Consider the following 13,009-nt stretch of genomic DNA (forward strand, 5'->3'; position numbering starts at 1 on the left):
TTGCCGTGAGGGCAGGTGCACACCACAGGACACTGCACTGCTGCTGCTGAGTTACTGGATAAACATCAGGATGTGTGTTGGTGTGATATCATGGTTTGTGTGTGTGTGTTGGTGTGATGTCATGGTTTGTGTGTGTGTGTGTGTTGGTGTGATGTCATCAGGGTGTGTGTGTGTGTGTGTGTGTGTGTGTGTGTGTGTGAGATATCATCAGGGTGTGTGTGTTGGTGTGATGTCATCAGGGTGTGTGTTGGTGTGATGTCATCAAGGTGTGTGTTAGTGTGATGTCATCTGGGTGTGTTAGTGTGGTGTTCTCAGGGTGTGTATGGGTGTGATGTTATCAAGGTGTATGTTGGTGTGATGTCATCAGGGTGTGTGTTGGTGAGGTGTGATGTCATCAGGGTGTGTGTTGGTGAGGTGTGATGTCGTCAGGGTGTGTGTTGGTGAGTTGTGATGTCATCAGGGTGTGTGTTGGTGTGTTGGTGAGGTGTGATGTCATCAGGGTGTGTGTTGGTGAGGTGTGATGTCGTCAGGGTGTGTGTTGGTGAGGTGTGATGTCATCAGGGTGTGTGTTGGTGAGGTGTGATGTCATCAGGGTGTGTGTTGGTGCGAGCTGTGCACATTTTTGAGTGTTTTGATAGCTGCCTTGCCAGGACAGTTTTCAGTGTTTTGACAGGGTGTGTGTGGTGTGTGTTACAGTTTCTATAACCTGGACAGCACAGACTATGACCGTGTCAACCGCTATCTGTCCTCTCTGGTGGAGAAGGCACTGGTGGAACTGGAGTGCTCCTCCTGTCTGGAAATTGATGAGGTGTGTGTGGGGGGGCGTTGGTGTGGGGGGTGTCTGTGCATATATGTGTATGTATGTAAATATGTATGTATGTATATACTGTGTCAGGTCAGATAAATATATCTGCTACTGGTAACCTGGATTCCAGTACTGCCTGTCACAGGGTCAAATTACTGGCGACTAAACCAGCACCTCCACCAGTCCTCTCAGGAGGATGGTGAGGAGGGTGGCTAGACACCCTGGTGGAAATAAATGACCCATCAAAGGGCGCCAGCTCTGGAGAGCAACCTGCGGCCACCTAGCTAAGGGAGTAAACCCTGACAGAAAATCCGGTGCGGGGCCCCAAAGGCGGTTGGACGGCAAACTTTGTCCCTTTCCGGCAGCTCCTGCGGTCGCGTTGGCACCAAAACATAACAGCTTTGGTGTTCCTTTGGATCTGTCAGCGAGGTGGAGAGGGGGGACAAGCTGCATGGGCAACAGCCTGTCTTCCATATTACATTGCCCAGGCTTATATCCGTCCATCCATCCACAAACACCTTGCACCTACAACCTGGAGAGGACACTCCAGCTTCGCTACTAGCACTAGCGTCGGAACAACACGTGAAGCAACAGTTACCGGTTATAAGTTAGCGCTCAATTGGCGTTGAGCCGACGCAAGGGGATGCTTTTGACGGTGGGAGGGACCCTGGCGTCCCAATGGACAGGAGAGGGACTACACCTTCTGAAAAGAGCTCTGATGCCCCAAGAGACTACGGAGTAGGCTTTGCAGTCAGGAACAGCCTGCTGAACATGATCGAACCAGGCAGCGGTGGTTCAGAACGACTCCTGACGCTCCGCCTCAACACCTCCGAAGGCTATGTCACTCTCGTCAGCGCATATGCTCCAACTCTGTCCGCCTCTCCAGACGCCAAGGATGAGTTCTACGAAAATCTCGCATCAGCCATAAGGAACATCCCCAGGACAGAACAACTTGTTCTCCTGGGCGATTTCAGTGCCAGAGTGGGTGCAGACAACGATTCGTGGCTCTCCTGTCTCGGTACCTTTGGAGTGGGGAAAATGAATGAGAACGGACAGTGACTACTTGAGTTTTGTACCTGCCATGAACTGTGCATCGCCAACTCCTTCTTCAAGACGAAGCCCCAACACAAAGTCTTCTGGAGGCACCCGCGCTCAAAACATTGGCACCAGCTGGATCTGATCCTAGTAAGACGAGCTGCCATCAAAAACCTTCTCCACACTCGCTCTTACCACAGCGCAGACTGCGACACGGACCACTCCCTGGTATGCTGCAAGATCAGACTGCAACCAAAGAAGTTCCACTGCTCAAAGAAACAAAGGACCTCTCGCATTGACGTCAGCAAGATGTCTCAGCCAGACCTTGTAGAACAGTTCGCAGTGGCCTTTGAGAGAGAATTCGATGCATTGCAGCCCAGAGACTCTGCCACAGAAAGATTGGAAACGCTACGAGACACCATGCACCGCATTGCTATGGCCACCTTTGGGAAGAAAACCGCGAAGTCCCACGACTGGTTTGAGGCCAAATCATCAGAGATGACTCCCAGTATTGAGGCCAAGCGTGCTGCACTCACCGAGTACAAACGGTCACCCAGTGAGAAGAACCTGCAAATCCTCAGGGCCGCCAGGAGTAAGGTTCAGTTTAACGCCAGGCGATGTGCAAATGAGTACTGGACAGAGCTCAGTGAAGAGATACAGAATGCTGCTGAAAGAGGCAACATCCAAGGGATGTATGATGGCATTTAGAAGGCACTGGGACCAACACAGATCAAGACTGCCCCCCTCAAATCCTCCACTGGCGAAGTAATCAACGATCCTAGCCAGCAGATGGAGAGATGGGCGGAACACTACTCCGACCTCTACTCCACAGAAAGCATGGTGTCCAACTCAGCCCTCGATGCCATCAAGTGCATGCCGGTCATGGAAGAACTTGACACAGAACCAACTGAGGACGAACTCAGCAAGGCCATTAACAGCCTGACATCAGGCAAGGCACCTGGCAGTGATGGAATTCCCCCAGACCTCATTAAACACTGCAAGACTACTCTTCTGCATCCTCTGCACACAGTCCTCTGTCAGTGCTGGAATGAGGGAGCTGTACCGCAGGACATGAGGGATGCCAAGATCATTACCCTGTACAAAAACAAGGGCGAAAGGAGCGACTGCAACAACTACAGAGGCATCTTGCTTCTCAGCATTGTAGGCAAAGTCTACGCTTGGGTCCTCCTAATTCTCCTGCAGAAACTGGCCGAATGTGTTTATCCAGAATTACTGGTTTCCGAGCAGACAGATCCACGGTAGATATGATCTCCCTTCGTCAAATCCAGGAGAACTGCAGAGAGCAGAGGATGCCCCTGTATGTCGCATTCATTGACCTCATCAAGGCCTTTGACCTAGTCAGCAGAGACGGCCTTTTCAGGGCTCTTCGAAAGATCGGCTGCCCCCCCTAAACTGCACAGCTTGATTGAGTCCTTCCACTCCAACATGAAAGGGATGGTGCAGTTTAATGGTAACTTCTCCAAGCCCTTTGACATACGCAGCGGTGTCAAACAAGGCTGTGTCCTCGCCCCCATCCTATTTGGAATCTTCTTTGCTCTTCTCCTGAGGCATGCGTTCAGCACAGTGCAAGAAGGGATCTACCTGCAGACCAGATCAGATGGCAGGCTCTTCAATCTCGCCCGCCTCAGAGCAAGGACAAAAATCCACAAAGCCCTCATCAGAGACATGCTCTTTGCTGACGATGCTACAGTTGTGACCCACACTCAGCAGGACTTGCGATCACTAATGGACCACTTCTCCCAGGCCTGCAAAGATTTCAGTCTGATCATCAGTCTCAAGAAGACAAACGTCCTAGGCCAAGACACGCCATCTCCACCAGCCATCACCATTGATGACTACGAGCTTGAAGCCATCCATCAATTCACTTACCTTGGGTCCACCATCACCGACAACCTCTCCCTTGACACCGAGATCGACAAGAGGATCGGGAAGGCAACCACAATGCTAGCCCGCCTCACACAAAGAGTGTGGACAAATCCCAAGCTGACCACGAAGAGAAAGATGGCTGTATACAACGCCTGCGTCCTCAGCACCTTGCTGCATTGTAGTGAGGCATGGACCACACATGCTCGTCAGGAGAAAAGGCTCAATACCTTCCACCTGAGAAGCCTACGGCGCATACTCTGCATCTCCTGGCAAGACAAGTGACAAACACCGAAGTCCTGACTCGCGCTGGCCTCCTGACCATATATACCATGCTGAGACAGTGTCGGCTGCGCTGGCTGGGCCACGTTCACTGCATGGAAGATGGTCGCATCCCAAAAGACATCCTTTATGGAGAGCTTGCCACGGGGCAGAGAAGCATTGGCCACCCACAGCTGAGATACAAAGACGTTTGCAAACGTGACATGAAGGCACTTGAGATCAACACTGAGTCCTGGGAGGGCCTTGCAGATGACCGCAACAGGTGGAGAAGCACTCTCAAGAATCAGCTACGGATTGGTGAGGACAAACTGTCAGCTGCTGCAGCAGAAAAGCGAGCTTGCAGAAAAGGGACGGCAGCCAACAGACCAGCATCAGCTTACACATGTGACTGCTGCAACAGAGACTCTCTCTCGCATCGGTCTCTACAGTCACAGGTGATGCTGCTTGGTCCAAGCAGACAGCCCATTTAGACATTAGGTCAGATATACTCTATTCATGGTCAGCCATGACCGAAGGAGGCCTGCTATTACTACTATGTATATATATATATATATGTGACTGTGTGCGTCTGTAACTCTATATGAGTGTGCGTGTGTATGTGTGTGTGTGTGTGTGTATCTGTGTGCGTGTGTCCATTGTGCTTGTTTATGTATGTGTGTTTGTGATTCTGTTTGTGTGTGTGTGTGTGTGTGTGTGTGTGTGTGTGTAGAGGCCTGTTTCGTGAGGATATGATGCATGCATGTAACATTACCCACAAGTATATTTTCCTGGGAGATGACAGATCAGGTAGCAGAGTGCAGTGATGTAATGTGGGGGACATGTGTGTGTTGGCAGGACAACGTGACCGTCAGACCACTGACGCTGGGTCGCATTGCTTCCTACTACTACATCAACCACCACACTGTCCGCATGTTCTTTGACCGCCTGAAGGCTGACACCTCTATTCCTGACCTCCTGGATGTCCTGTCGGTGCGTTGGTGATGCTGTGTGTGTGTGTGTGTGTGTGTGTGTGTGTGTGTGTGTGTGTGTGAGCATGCACTGCATGTTTGTGCATATGCATACATGTGGATGTGTTTGTTGTGTAATGATTTAATTTCTCTTTTCTATTCAGTGCAGAATAATTGATATAATTTCTTGTCACAGTACTTTCCGTGTGTGAAAATCAGGCTTCAGTCCCAGGGAAGAAGGCATCAGTACAGTGCAGCAGCCTCTCTGATTTCCTTCCTGGCTGTCAGCATGTATTGTGCGTTGTTTTCTCATCAAGATAGAAGCATACACATGTATACCATTTTCCCCAAGAACAACTGTTTTGTTGCCTTGGGTTCATTTAATGCACAAAGTGCATATTTCACATGGGACCTTGGTATATTTTCTCACCCATATTCAGTATACCTTAGAAATTGTGATCAGCCTATGTAGTGTGCATTTGTTTCTTGGAACAAACACCACAGGATATGGAGTAATGCTGAAGTCTGTGTTTTCATTTTGTAAATTATTTTCTGCAAGCAAACAGATTCTCCTTCGACTTGATCAATTCATAAAAAAACTTGCAGTGTTGCATAGGATAGCCATGTTCATGCAGAAGAAGGAATGGTAACCCTCATTTTACCTTAATTGATGCAAACGTTACGATAATCCTAGTTGGTTTATTGATTGTGCAGCTTTCTGAAATCCTCCATGCCCCAATGGGTCAAAGGTTAATTAAATCTTGAATCTTTATTGAATGACACCAGAAGTCAGACAAATGGTAGTTGTCCTTTGCGTTCAAAGAAAGCATTGAAGAAGACGTTCTCAGTGTTACATTTCATTGACAGACTTGAAGGTAGCTCTGAAGACCCCAGTGTGGAGGTGCAAAGTCTGGAGCAGTGGGGGCACTGGAAGTCGGTCATTGTGATCACTGCCTGTGTTGTGCTGTGGCGTCGTTCTCTGGCAGGGATAAGTCTCCTCACAGTTGGCAGAGGCTTGATAGGCTATGGTTCCCAGTGCATCTTTGGCATTATCCCCCCCCCCCCCCTGACCCCCTCCTGGATTTGTTCTTGCACCAGTGGAGGTTGGCTTTGAATCAGATAGGTACATTCAGACCATAAGCACTGACAGAGAGAGAGAGAGAGAAAAGACAGGTTCCACTGTGTTTCCATCCAGCAGTGTGCAAGGAAGACAGGGTGGGCATCAACAGACAAAGACGGTCACCAGAGTTAGGGGAGAAAAAGGACATGATAGAAAATTAGATTCCACAGTTTCAGAGATGAATGAACAATCCCTCCGCCTCCCATATTTAAATCACATCACTGTTTCACTATATTTGTCTTCCTCTCAAGCCCCCTCACTGCCCCTACCACTCCCCAAAACCTTTACCTCCTTTTCCATGAAGTGAATAAAAACTTCTTTTTTTTTTTTTTTTTTTTTTTTTTTAATGTTACTGAACTCTGTCCATGAACCATTCTGTATTCCTGTGATATTTGTTGGTGACAGTGTGGTGGGGGTGGTGATGACTGTGTATGGTGATTTGGAGAGATGACTGTGTGCAGAGTGCCCATGAGTTCTCTGATTTGCCGGTGCGACACAATGAAGATCAGATCAACAGGTGGGTCACAACTTGTCTCACATGATCCTTCAACACTGACTGTTATACTTCCACACGATCCTTCAACACTGACTGTTATGATTCCACATGATCCCTTCAACACTGACTGTTATCATTCCACATGATCCTTCAACACTGACTGTTATGATTCCACATGATCCTTCAACACTGACTGTTATAATTCCACATGATCCTTCAACACTGACTGTTATAATTCCACATGATCCCTTCAATACTGACTGTTATGATTTCACATGATCCTTCAACACTGACTGTTATGATTTCACATGATCCTTCAACACTGACTGTTATGATTTCACATGATCCTTCAACACTGACTGTTATGATTCCACATGATCCTTCAACACTGACTGTTATAATTCCACATGATCCTTCAACACTGACTGTTATGATTCCACACGATCCTTCAACACTGACTGTTATGATTCCACATGATCCTTCAACACTGACTGTTATAATTCCACATGATCCTTCAACACTGACTGTTATGATTTCACATGATCCTTCAACACTGACTGTTATAATTCCACATGATCCTTCAATACTGACTGTTATGATTTCACACGATCCTTCAACACTGACTGTTATAATTCCACATGATCCTTCAACACTGACTGTTATGATTTCACATGATCCTTCAACACTGACTGTTATGATTCCACATGATCCTTCAACACTGACTGTTATGATTTCACATGATCCTTCAACAATGACTGTTATGATTTCACATGATCCTTCAACACTGACTGTTATGATTTCACGTGATCCTTCAACACTGACTGTTATAATTCCACATGATATCTTCAACATTCACTGTTATAATTCCACATGATCTCTTCAACATTCACTGGTATACAGTATATTCTACACGATCCCTAGTACTTACAGTTACAGTGTATATTCCACATACTTCCTTCATCACTGTTTCAGAGTATATTCCACATTATTCCTTCAACGTTACCTGTGATAGAGTAAAACCTTGAAAGAGTTGAAAGTGGGCCTGTTTAACTGCACACATCTAACTCCATGCAACCCAGAAGCAACCGCAGCAATTCTTAACTTTGATTCAGTCAGGAGTACAAAACCCTGTTAGCAGTTGTGTTTTTTTTTCTTCTTTTTCTGCTATCCCCTTCCACCTCCGGATTTGAAATCAGAGCACAGCTGGCAGTGTAAGTGTTGTCATTCGTCAGCTGAGTCTGGTTTCTGTGTGCAGCTCACTATTATCAGCCAGTCATTGAAAATGTTTTTCATTACAGTTGAGCAAATTATACGATATTGGTGTAATTGAAAAGTAGCATTTTGTGCCCATTTTCAGTGATAAAAGATACAATAAAATGATATTAAAAAAATTGCAACAAAAGTGTGTGTGTGTGTGTGTGTGTGTGTGTGTGTGTGTGTGTGTGTGTGTGTTGTGAAGTATTTCTTTCATAGGATTGTGTCTTTTTCTATGGTTGATAATTATAACCATTAAGAGCTTTCAGACACATCAGATCAAGTGAACCTTTTTCTTCTTCTTCACTTTCACTCGTATGTACACAAATGGGCTTTTATGTATATGACTGTTTTTACCCCACCATGCAGGCAGCCATACTTGGTTTTCAGGGGTGGGCATGCTGGGTATGTTCTCGTTTCCATAATCCACTGAACGCTGACATGGATTACAGGATCTTTAATGTGCGTATTTGATCTTCTGCTTAAATATACTCACGAAGGGGGTTGAGGCACTAGCAGGTCTGCCCACATGTTGATCTGGGAGATCGGAAAATTCTCCACCCTTTACCCACCAGGCGTCATTACCGAGATTCAAACCTGGGACCTTCAAATTGAAAAACCCACCTCTTCCCAAAATAGCCTCCCTTCCCTGCCTCTTCCTTGTTTTCAGTTTCTCCAGTTTTAGAGTTATGCATGCATGTGAATGACTGGTGCGAAAGCGCTTTGATTTGTCTCTGCATAAGATTCAGCGCTATATAAATACCATTATTATTGTTTATTATTAAGTCCAATGCTTTAACCACTCAGCTATTGCGCCCGTCAAGTGGCCCAAATATTCTTTATCATGTTTCGCGATTAGTTGTGTTGCTTGGTTGTTTTGTTATTGATGATATTATTATCATAGTTTATGTTAATTAAGTTACCTCTCTTTTTTGTCTCAAGATATATTGCATTGTGTGCCTGAATTATGAAATAGCACTCATTGTTTTGTTTTTTTGTTTGTGTGAATGTTGTTTTTGAGTGTTGATTGTGTTATGGAGCACTCATTAAGACTCAGAACTCAAGGGGCTAGCTTCAGATGGAAGACTGGTGTGCACACAGGGTGCTGCACCAGAGCAATGCCCGGGCATCCATCTTGGTTTCAATAAAACAATCTTCATGTTGCTGCTTACGCATAAACTGCAAGCGAAGGGAACTTACTTCTGCCACACACGTCAATTTGGAGGGAAAAAAACGGTTGATTTCAGTAACTTCCTTCGTTATTTCCTATTAGTGTGGCAGGGAATCCTGCTGAGGCTGTGAACTCCCCACAGTTGTGTAAATTATAACTCTGACGCTAACTATATATATATATATATAAATGCAAGCAAGCACAATATATAGGAGAAACAAAGAACACTCTCAAGACAAGATTCTACTTACACCGCAATCACATCAAACAGAACACGGGCACCCTAGTCACACGCCACTTCAACCAATCCAACCACACAATCACTAACATGAAATGTATCATCATAGAACATATTCACGGAAATTCACACACAGTCAGACAAACCAGGGAAAAAAAGTGGATGGACAGACTGAAAACAGTGGCACCTTACGGGCTGAACATTCGGGACTAATAGCCATAAGGAGGTCCCTGTGGTTGCGTTTGTGGGGTGTTTGTGGGGTGGTGAGGACAACGATAGAGGACTCTCTCTCTCTCTCTCTCTCTCTCTCTGTCAGTCTGCCTTCTCTCCGCCTGTCTCTCCCTCTTTCTCCCCCCTCTCTCTCCCCCCTCTCTCTTCGTCTCTTCATCCTCTCTCTCTCTCTCCCTCCCTCCCTCCCTCTCTCTCTCTCATTGTCAGCCATCTGTCCGTCTGTCCCTCCCCTCTCTCCTTATTTCTTCCCCCCCCCCCTCTCTCGCTGTCTGTCTCTCTCTGTCTTTCCCTCTCTCTCCTCCTCTCTCACAGTCCCTTCTCCCTCCCTGACCCCCTCCCTCTCTGTCTCTCTTTCTTTTCCCCCCCTCCTATTATCTGCCCATCTATTTTTTCTCGACCTCTCTCTCGTCCTCTCTGACTACTTTACTCACCAGCCTCTCTTCCTATTCCCCAAGCAACACTTCACACTGTTCTTTTCATGCTGCATGCCCTGGATGCAGTTTTTACATGAGTTTTTTTTTTCATGAGCTTTGTTAACCTTTTTGTTTTCTTTGTTGGTGTGTGTGTTGCATTTTGACATACCAGTAAACGCCCTTGATGAAGACCAGTGGCCGAAACCGGTCGGGCATGTGAAAAACTGTTCTGTTGTTTTCCTTTTTTTCTATTGTTATATATATATATATATATATTATTTATTTATTTATTTATTAATTTTTTTTTTATAACAAAAACGTTAAAAAACAAAAAGAATAAGATTTTCCATGATGACATGAGTGGAGGAACGAAGAAGGATGTGTGTTGACTTTCTTACTCTGCTGTGTGTGTGTGTGTGTGTGTGTGTGTGGTGTACACAGTGAGCTGGCCACACGACTGCCCCTGGAGGTGAGCCCCCACTCGTTCGACTCTGCACACACCAAGACTCACCTGCTGCTGCAGGCCCACTTCTCCCAGCTGCCCCTGCCCTCCACTGACTACAACACCGACACCAAGTCTGTGCTGGACCAGGCCATACGAATCCTGCAGGTGAGGGAGGGGGTGGGGGTGGGGGGGGGACACAGGGCACCATGCGCTGCTTGATGATGATGGATAGTTGTGTTGTACTCTGTACAGAGAACTGTTCTAGGTGCTTTGAAAAATACATGGTATAATACAGGCCATCCACATCCTGCAGGTAAGGAGGGGGGTGGGTGGGGGAGGAATGGAGCACCACGCACTGCTTGATGATGATGGTTAGTTGTGTTGTGTACTCTGTCCCGAAAACTGTTGCAGGTGCTTTAAGAAATACATGGTATTATACTTAACTTACACATTTGTATGATAGTTGTGTCTGCCTATGACCATCAGAACAGCAGAGGAGGCTTCTGCTGTCCTGACTATCTGGGTGAGAATTTGATTTAGTGGAGAGTGGTCTTGCCCAAGTTACATCCATACTCTCTCGGCCAAGAGGATTTTAGGACAGTCAGCATTTTGATGGTTCTCAAAGGCCAACTAGCCCCCAAGGCTGCAGTACTAGAGCCAGTGCAATTTTGCGTCCTGGTCTGAGAGTCATAGTCCTTCACAAAAGACTAAGGTTTAAATGATATCCCATTGCAATGGAGAAACCATTGATAACACTGCTCTCACTTTGCTGTTGGCCCAACTGTGAACTTATGTTAACCTGTGATATAAGCTGAGTGTTGGGCCTGATTAATGATCATGATGGATACTTGGGTCACACTCTATCCAGAAAACTGCTCTGGGTGCTTTTAAACATGTTTACCACATTGCATCAAAGTTGAACATACACACAGAAATGTACCAAGTTATACACACACACACACACACATGATGTTGATGATGGTGATGATGACAGTAATGATGATGATGATGATGTGACAGGCGATATTGGACATGAGTGCGGACAGGCTGGCTGGTGATGTCCCTGCAGGTGATGATGATGATGATGTGACAGGCGATGCTGGATGTGAGTGCGGACAGAGGCTGGCTGGTGATGTCCCTGCAGGTGATGATGATGATGATGATGACGATAATGATGATGATGATGATGTGACAGGCGATGCTGGACGTGAGTGCCAACAGAGGCTGGCTGGTGACGTCCCTGCAGGTGATGATGATGATGATGATGATGATGATGATGTGACAGGCGATGCTGGACGTGAGTGCCAACAGAGGCTGGCTGGTGACGTCCCTGCAGGTGATGATGATGATGATGATGATGATGACATGACAGGCGATGCTGGACATGATTGTCGACAGAGGCTGGCTGGTGACATCCCTGCAGGTGATGATGATGATGATGATGATGACGATAATGATGATGATGATGATGTGACAGGCGATGCTGGATGTGAGTGCCGACAGAGGCTGGCTGGTGACATCCCTGCAGGTGATGATGACGATAATGATGATGATGATGATGTGACAGGCGATGCTGGACGTGAGTGCCGACAGAGGCTGGCTGGTGACATCCCTGCAGGTGATCCTGCTGCTGCAGATGGTGGTGCAGGGCCGGTGGTGGCATGACTCCTCCCTTCTCCTCCTCCCACACCTGGAGCTCTACCACCTCCCCTACTTCAGGTGCCCTGTCTGGTGTCTGTCTCTTGGTGTCTCATGTTGCTTGTTGTCCTGTCTGATGTCTGTCTCTTGGTGTCTGACATTGCTTGTTGTCCTGTCTGATGTCTGTCTCTTGGTGTCTCATGTTGCTTGTTGTCCTGTCTGATGTCTGTCTCTTGGTGTCTGACATTGCTTGTTGTCCTGTCTGATGTCTGTCTCTTGGTGTCTCATGTTGCTTGTTGTCCTGTCTGATGTCTGTCTCTTGGTGTCTCATGTTGCTTGTTGTCCTGTCTGATGTCTGTCTCTTGGTGTCTGACATTGTTTGTTGTCCTGTCTGATGTCTGTCTCTTGGTGTCTCATGTTGCTTGTTGCCCTGTCTGATGTCTGTCTCTTGGTGTCTCATGTTGCTTGTTGTCCTGTCTGATGTCTGTCTCTTGGTGTCTGACATTGCTTGTTGTCCTGTCTGATGTCTGTCTCTTGGTGTCTGACATTGCTTGTTGTTCTGTCTGATGTCTGTCTCTTGGTGTCTCATGTTGCTTGTTGTCTTGTCTGATGTCTATCTCTTGGTGTCTGACATTGCTTGTTGTTCTGTCTGATGTCTGTCTCTTGGTGTCTGACATTGCTTGTTGTCCTGTCTGATGTCTGTCTGTTGGTGTCTCATGTTGCTTGTTGTCCTGTCTGATGTCTGTCTCTTGGTGTCTGACATTGCTTGTTGTCCTGTCTGATGTCTGTCTCTTGGTGTCTGACATTGCTTGTTGTCCTGTCTGATGTCTGTCTCTTGGTGTCTGACATTGCTTGTTGTCCTGTCTGATGTCTGTCTCTTGGTGTCTCATGTTGCTTGTTGCCCTGTCTGATGTCTGTCTCTTGGTGTCTGACATTGCTTGTTGTCCTGTCTGATGTCTGTCTCTTGGTGTCTCATGTTGCTTGTTGTCCTGTCTGATGTCTGTCTCTTGGTGTCTGACATTGCTTGTTGTCCTGTCTGATGTCTGTCTC

General features: G+C 46.6%; 1 protein-coding gene across 3 annotated transcripts in view; it reads left to right on the plus strand.

Moving 5' to 3' along the window:
- The window catches only part of LOC143282987 (activating signal cointegrator 1 complex subunit 3-like), a 259,018-nt gene that overhangs the window by 233,844 nt on the left and 12,165 nt on the right, over positions 1-13,009 (plus strand). The window contains exons 37-42 of one of the 3 annotated variants that reach the window (XM_076588946.1): positions 697-808; positions 4,841-4,975; positions 6,535-6,590; positions 10,318-10,486; positions 11,799-11,849; positions 11,940-12,040. In XM_076588946.1, the coding sequence (XP_076445061.1) occupies positions 697-808; positions 4,841-4,975; positions 6,535-6,590; positions 10,318-10,486; positions 11,799-11,849; positions 11,940-12,040 (624 nt within the window). Of the gene's footprint in view, positions 1-696; positions 809-4,840; positions 4,976-6,534; positions 6,591-10,317; positions 10,487-11,606; positions 11,658-11,798; positions 11,850-11,888; positions 12,041-13,009 lie in introns of all 3 variants that reach the window. The other 2 variants (XM_076588945.1, XM_076588944.1) reach the window with 2 other exon arrangements.

Source organism: Babylonia areolata, chromosome 6 (genome assembly GCF_041734735.1).
Source record: "Babylonia areolata isolate BAREFJ2019XMU chromosome 6, ASM4173473v1, whole genome shotgun sequence".
In the NCBI taxonomy this organism is placed as follows: domain Eukaryota; kingdom Metazoa; phylum Mollusca; class Gastropoda; order Neogastropoda; family Buccinidae; genus Babylonia; species Babylonia areolata.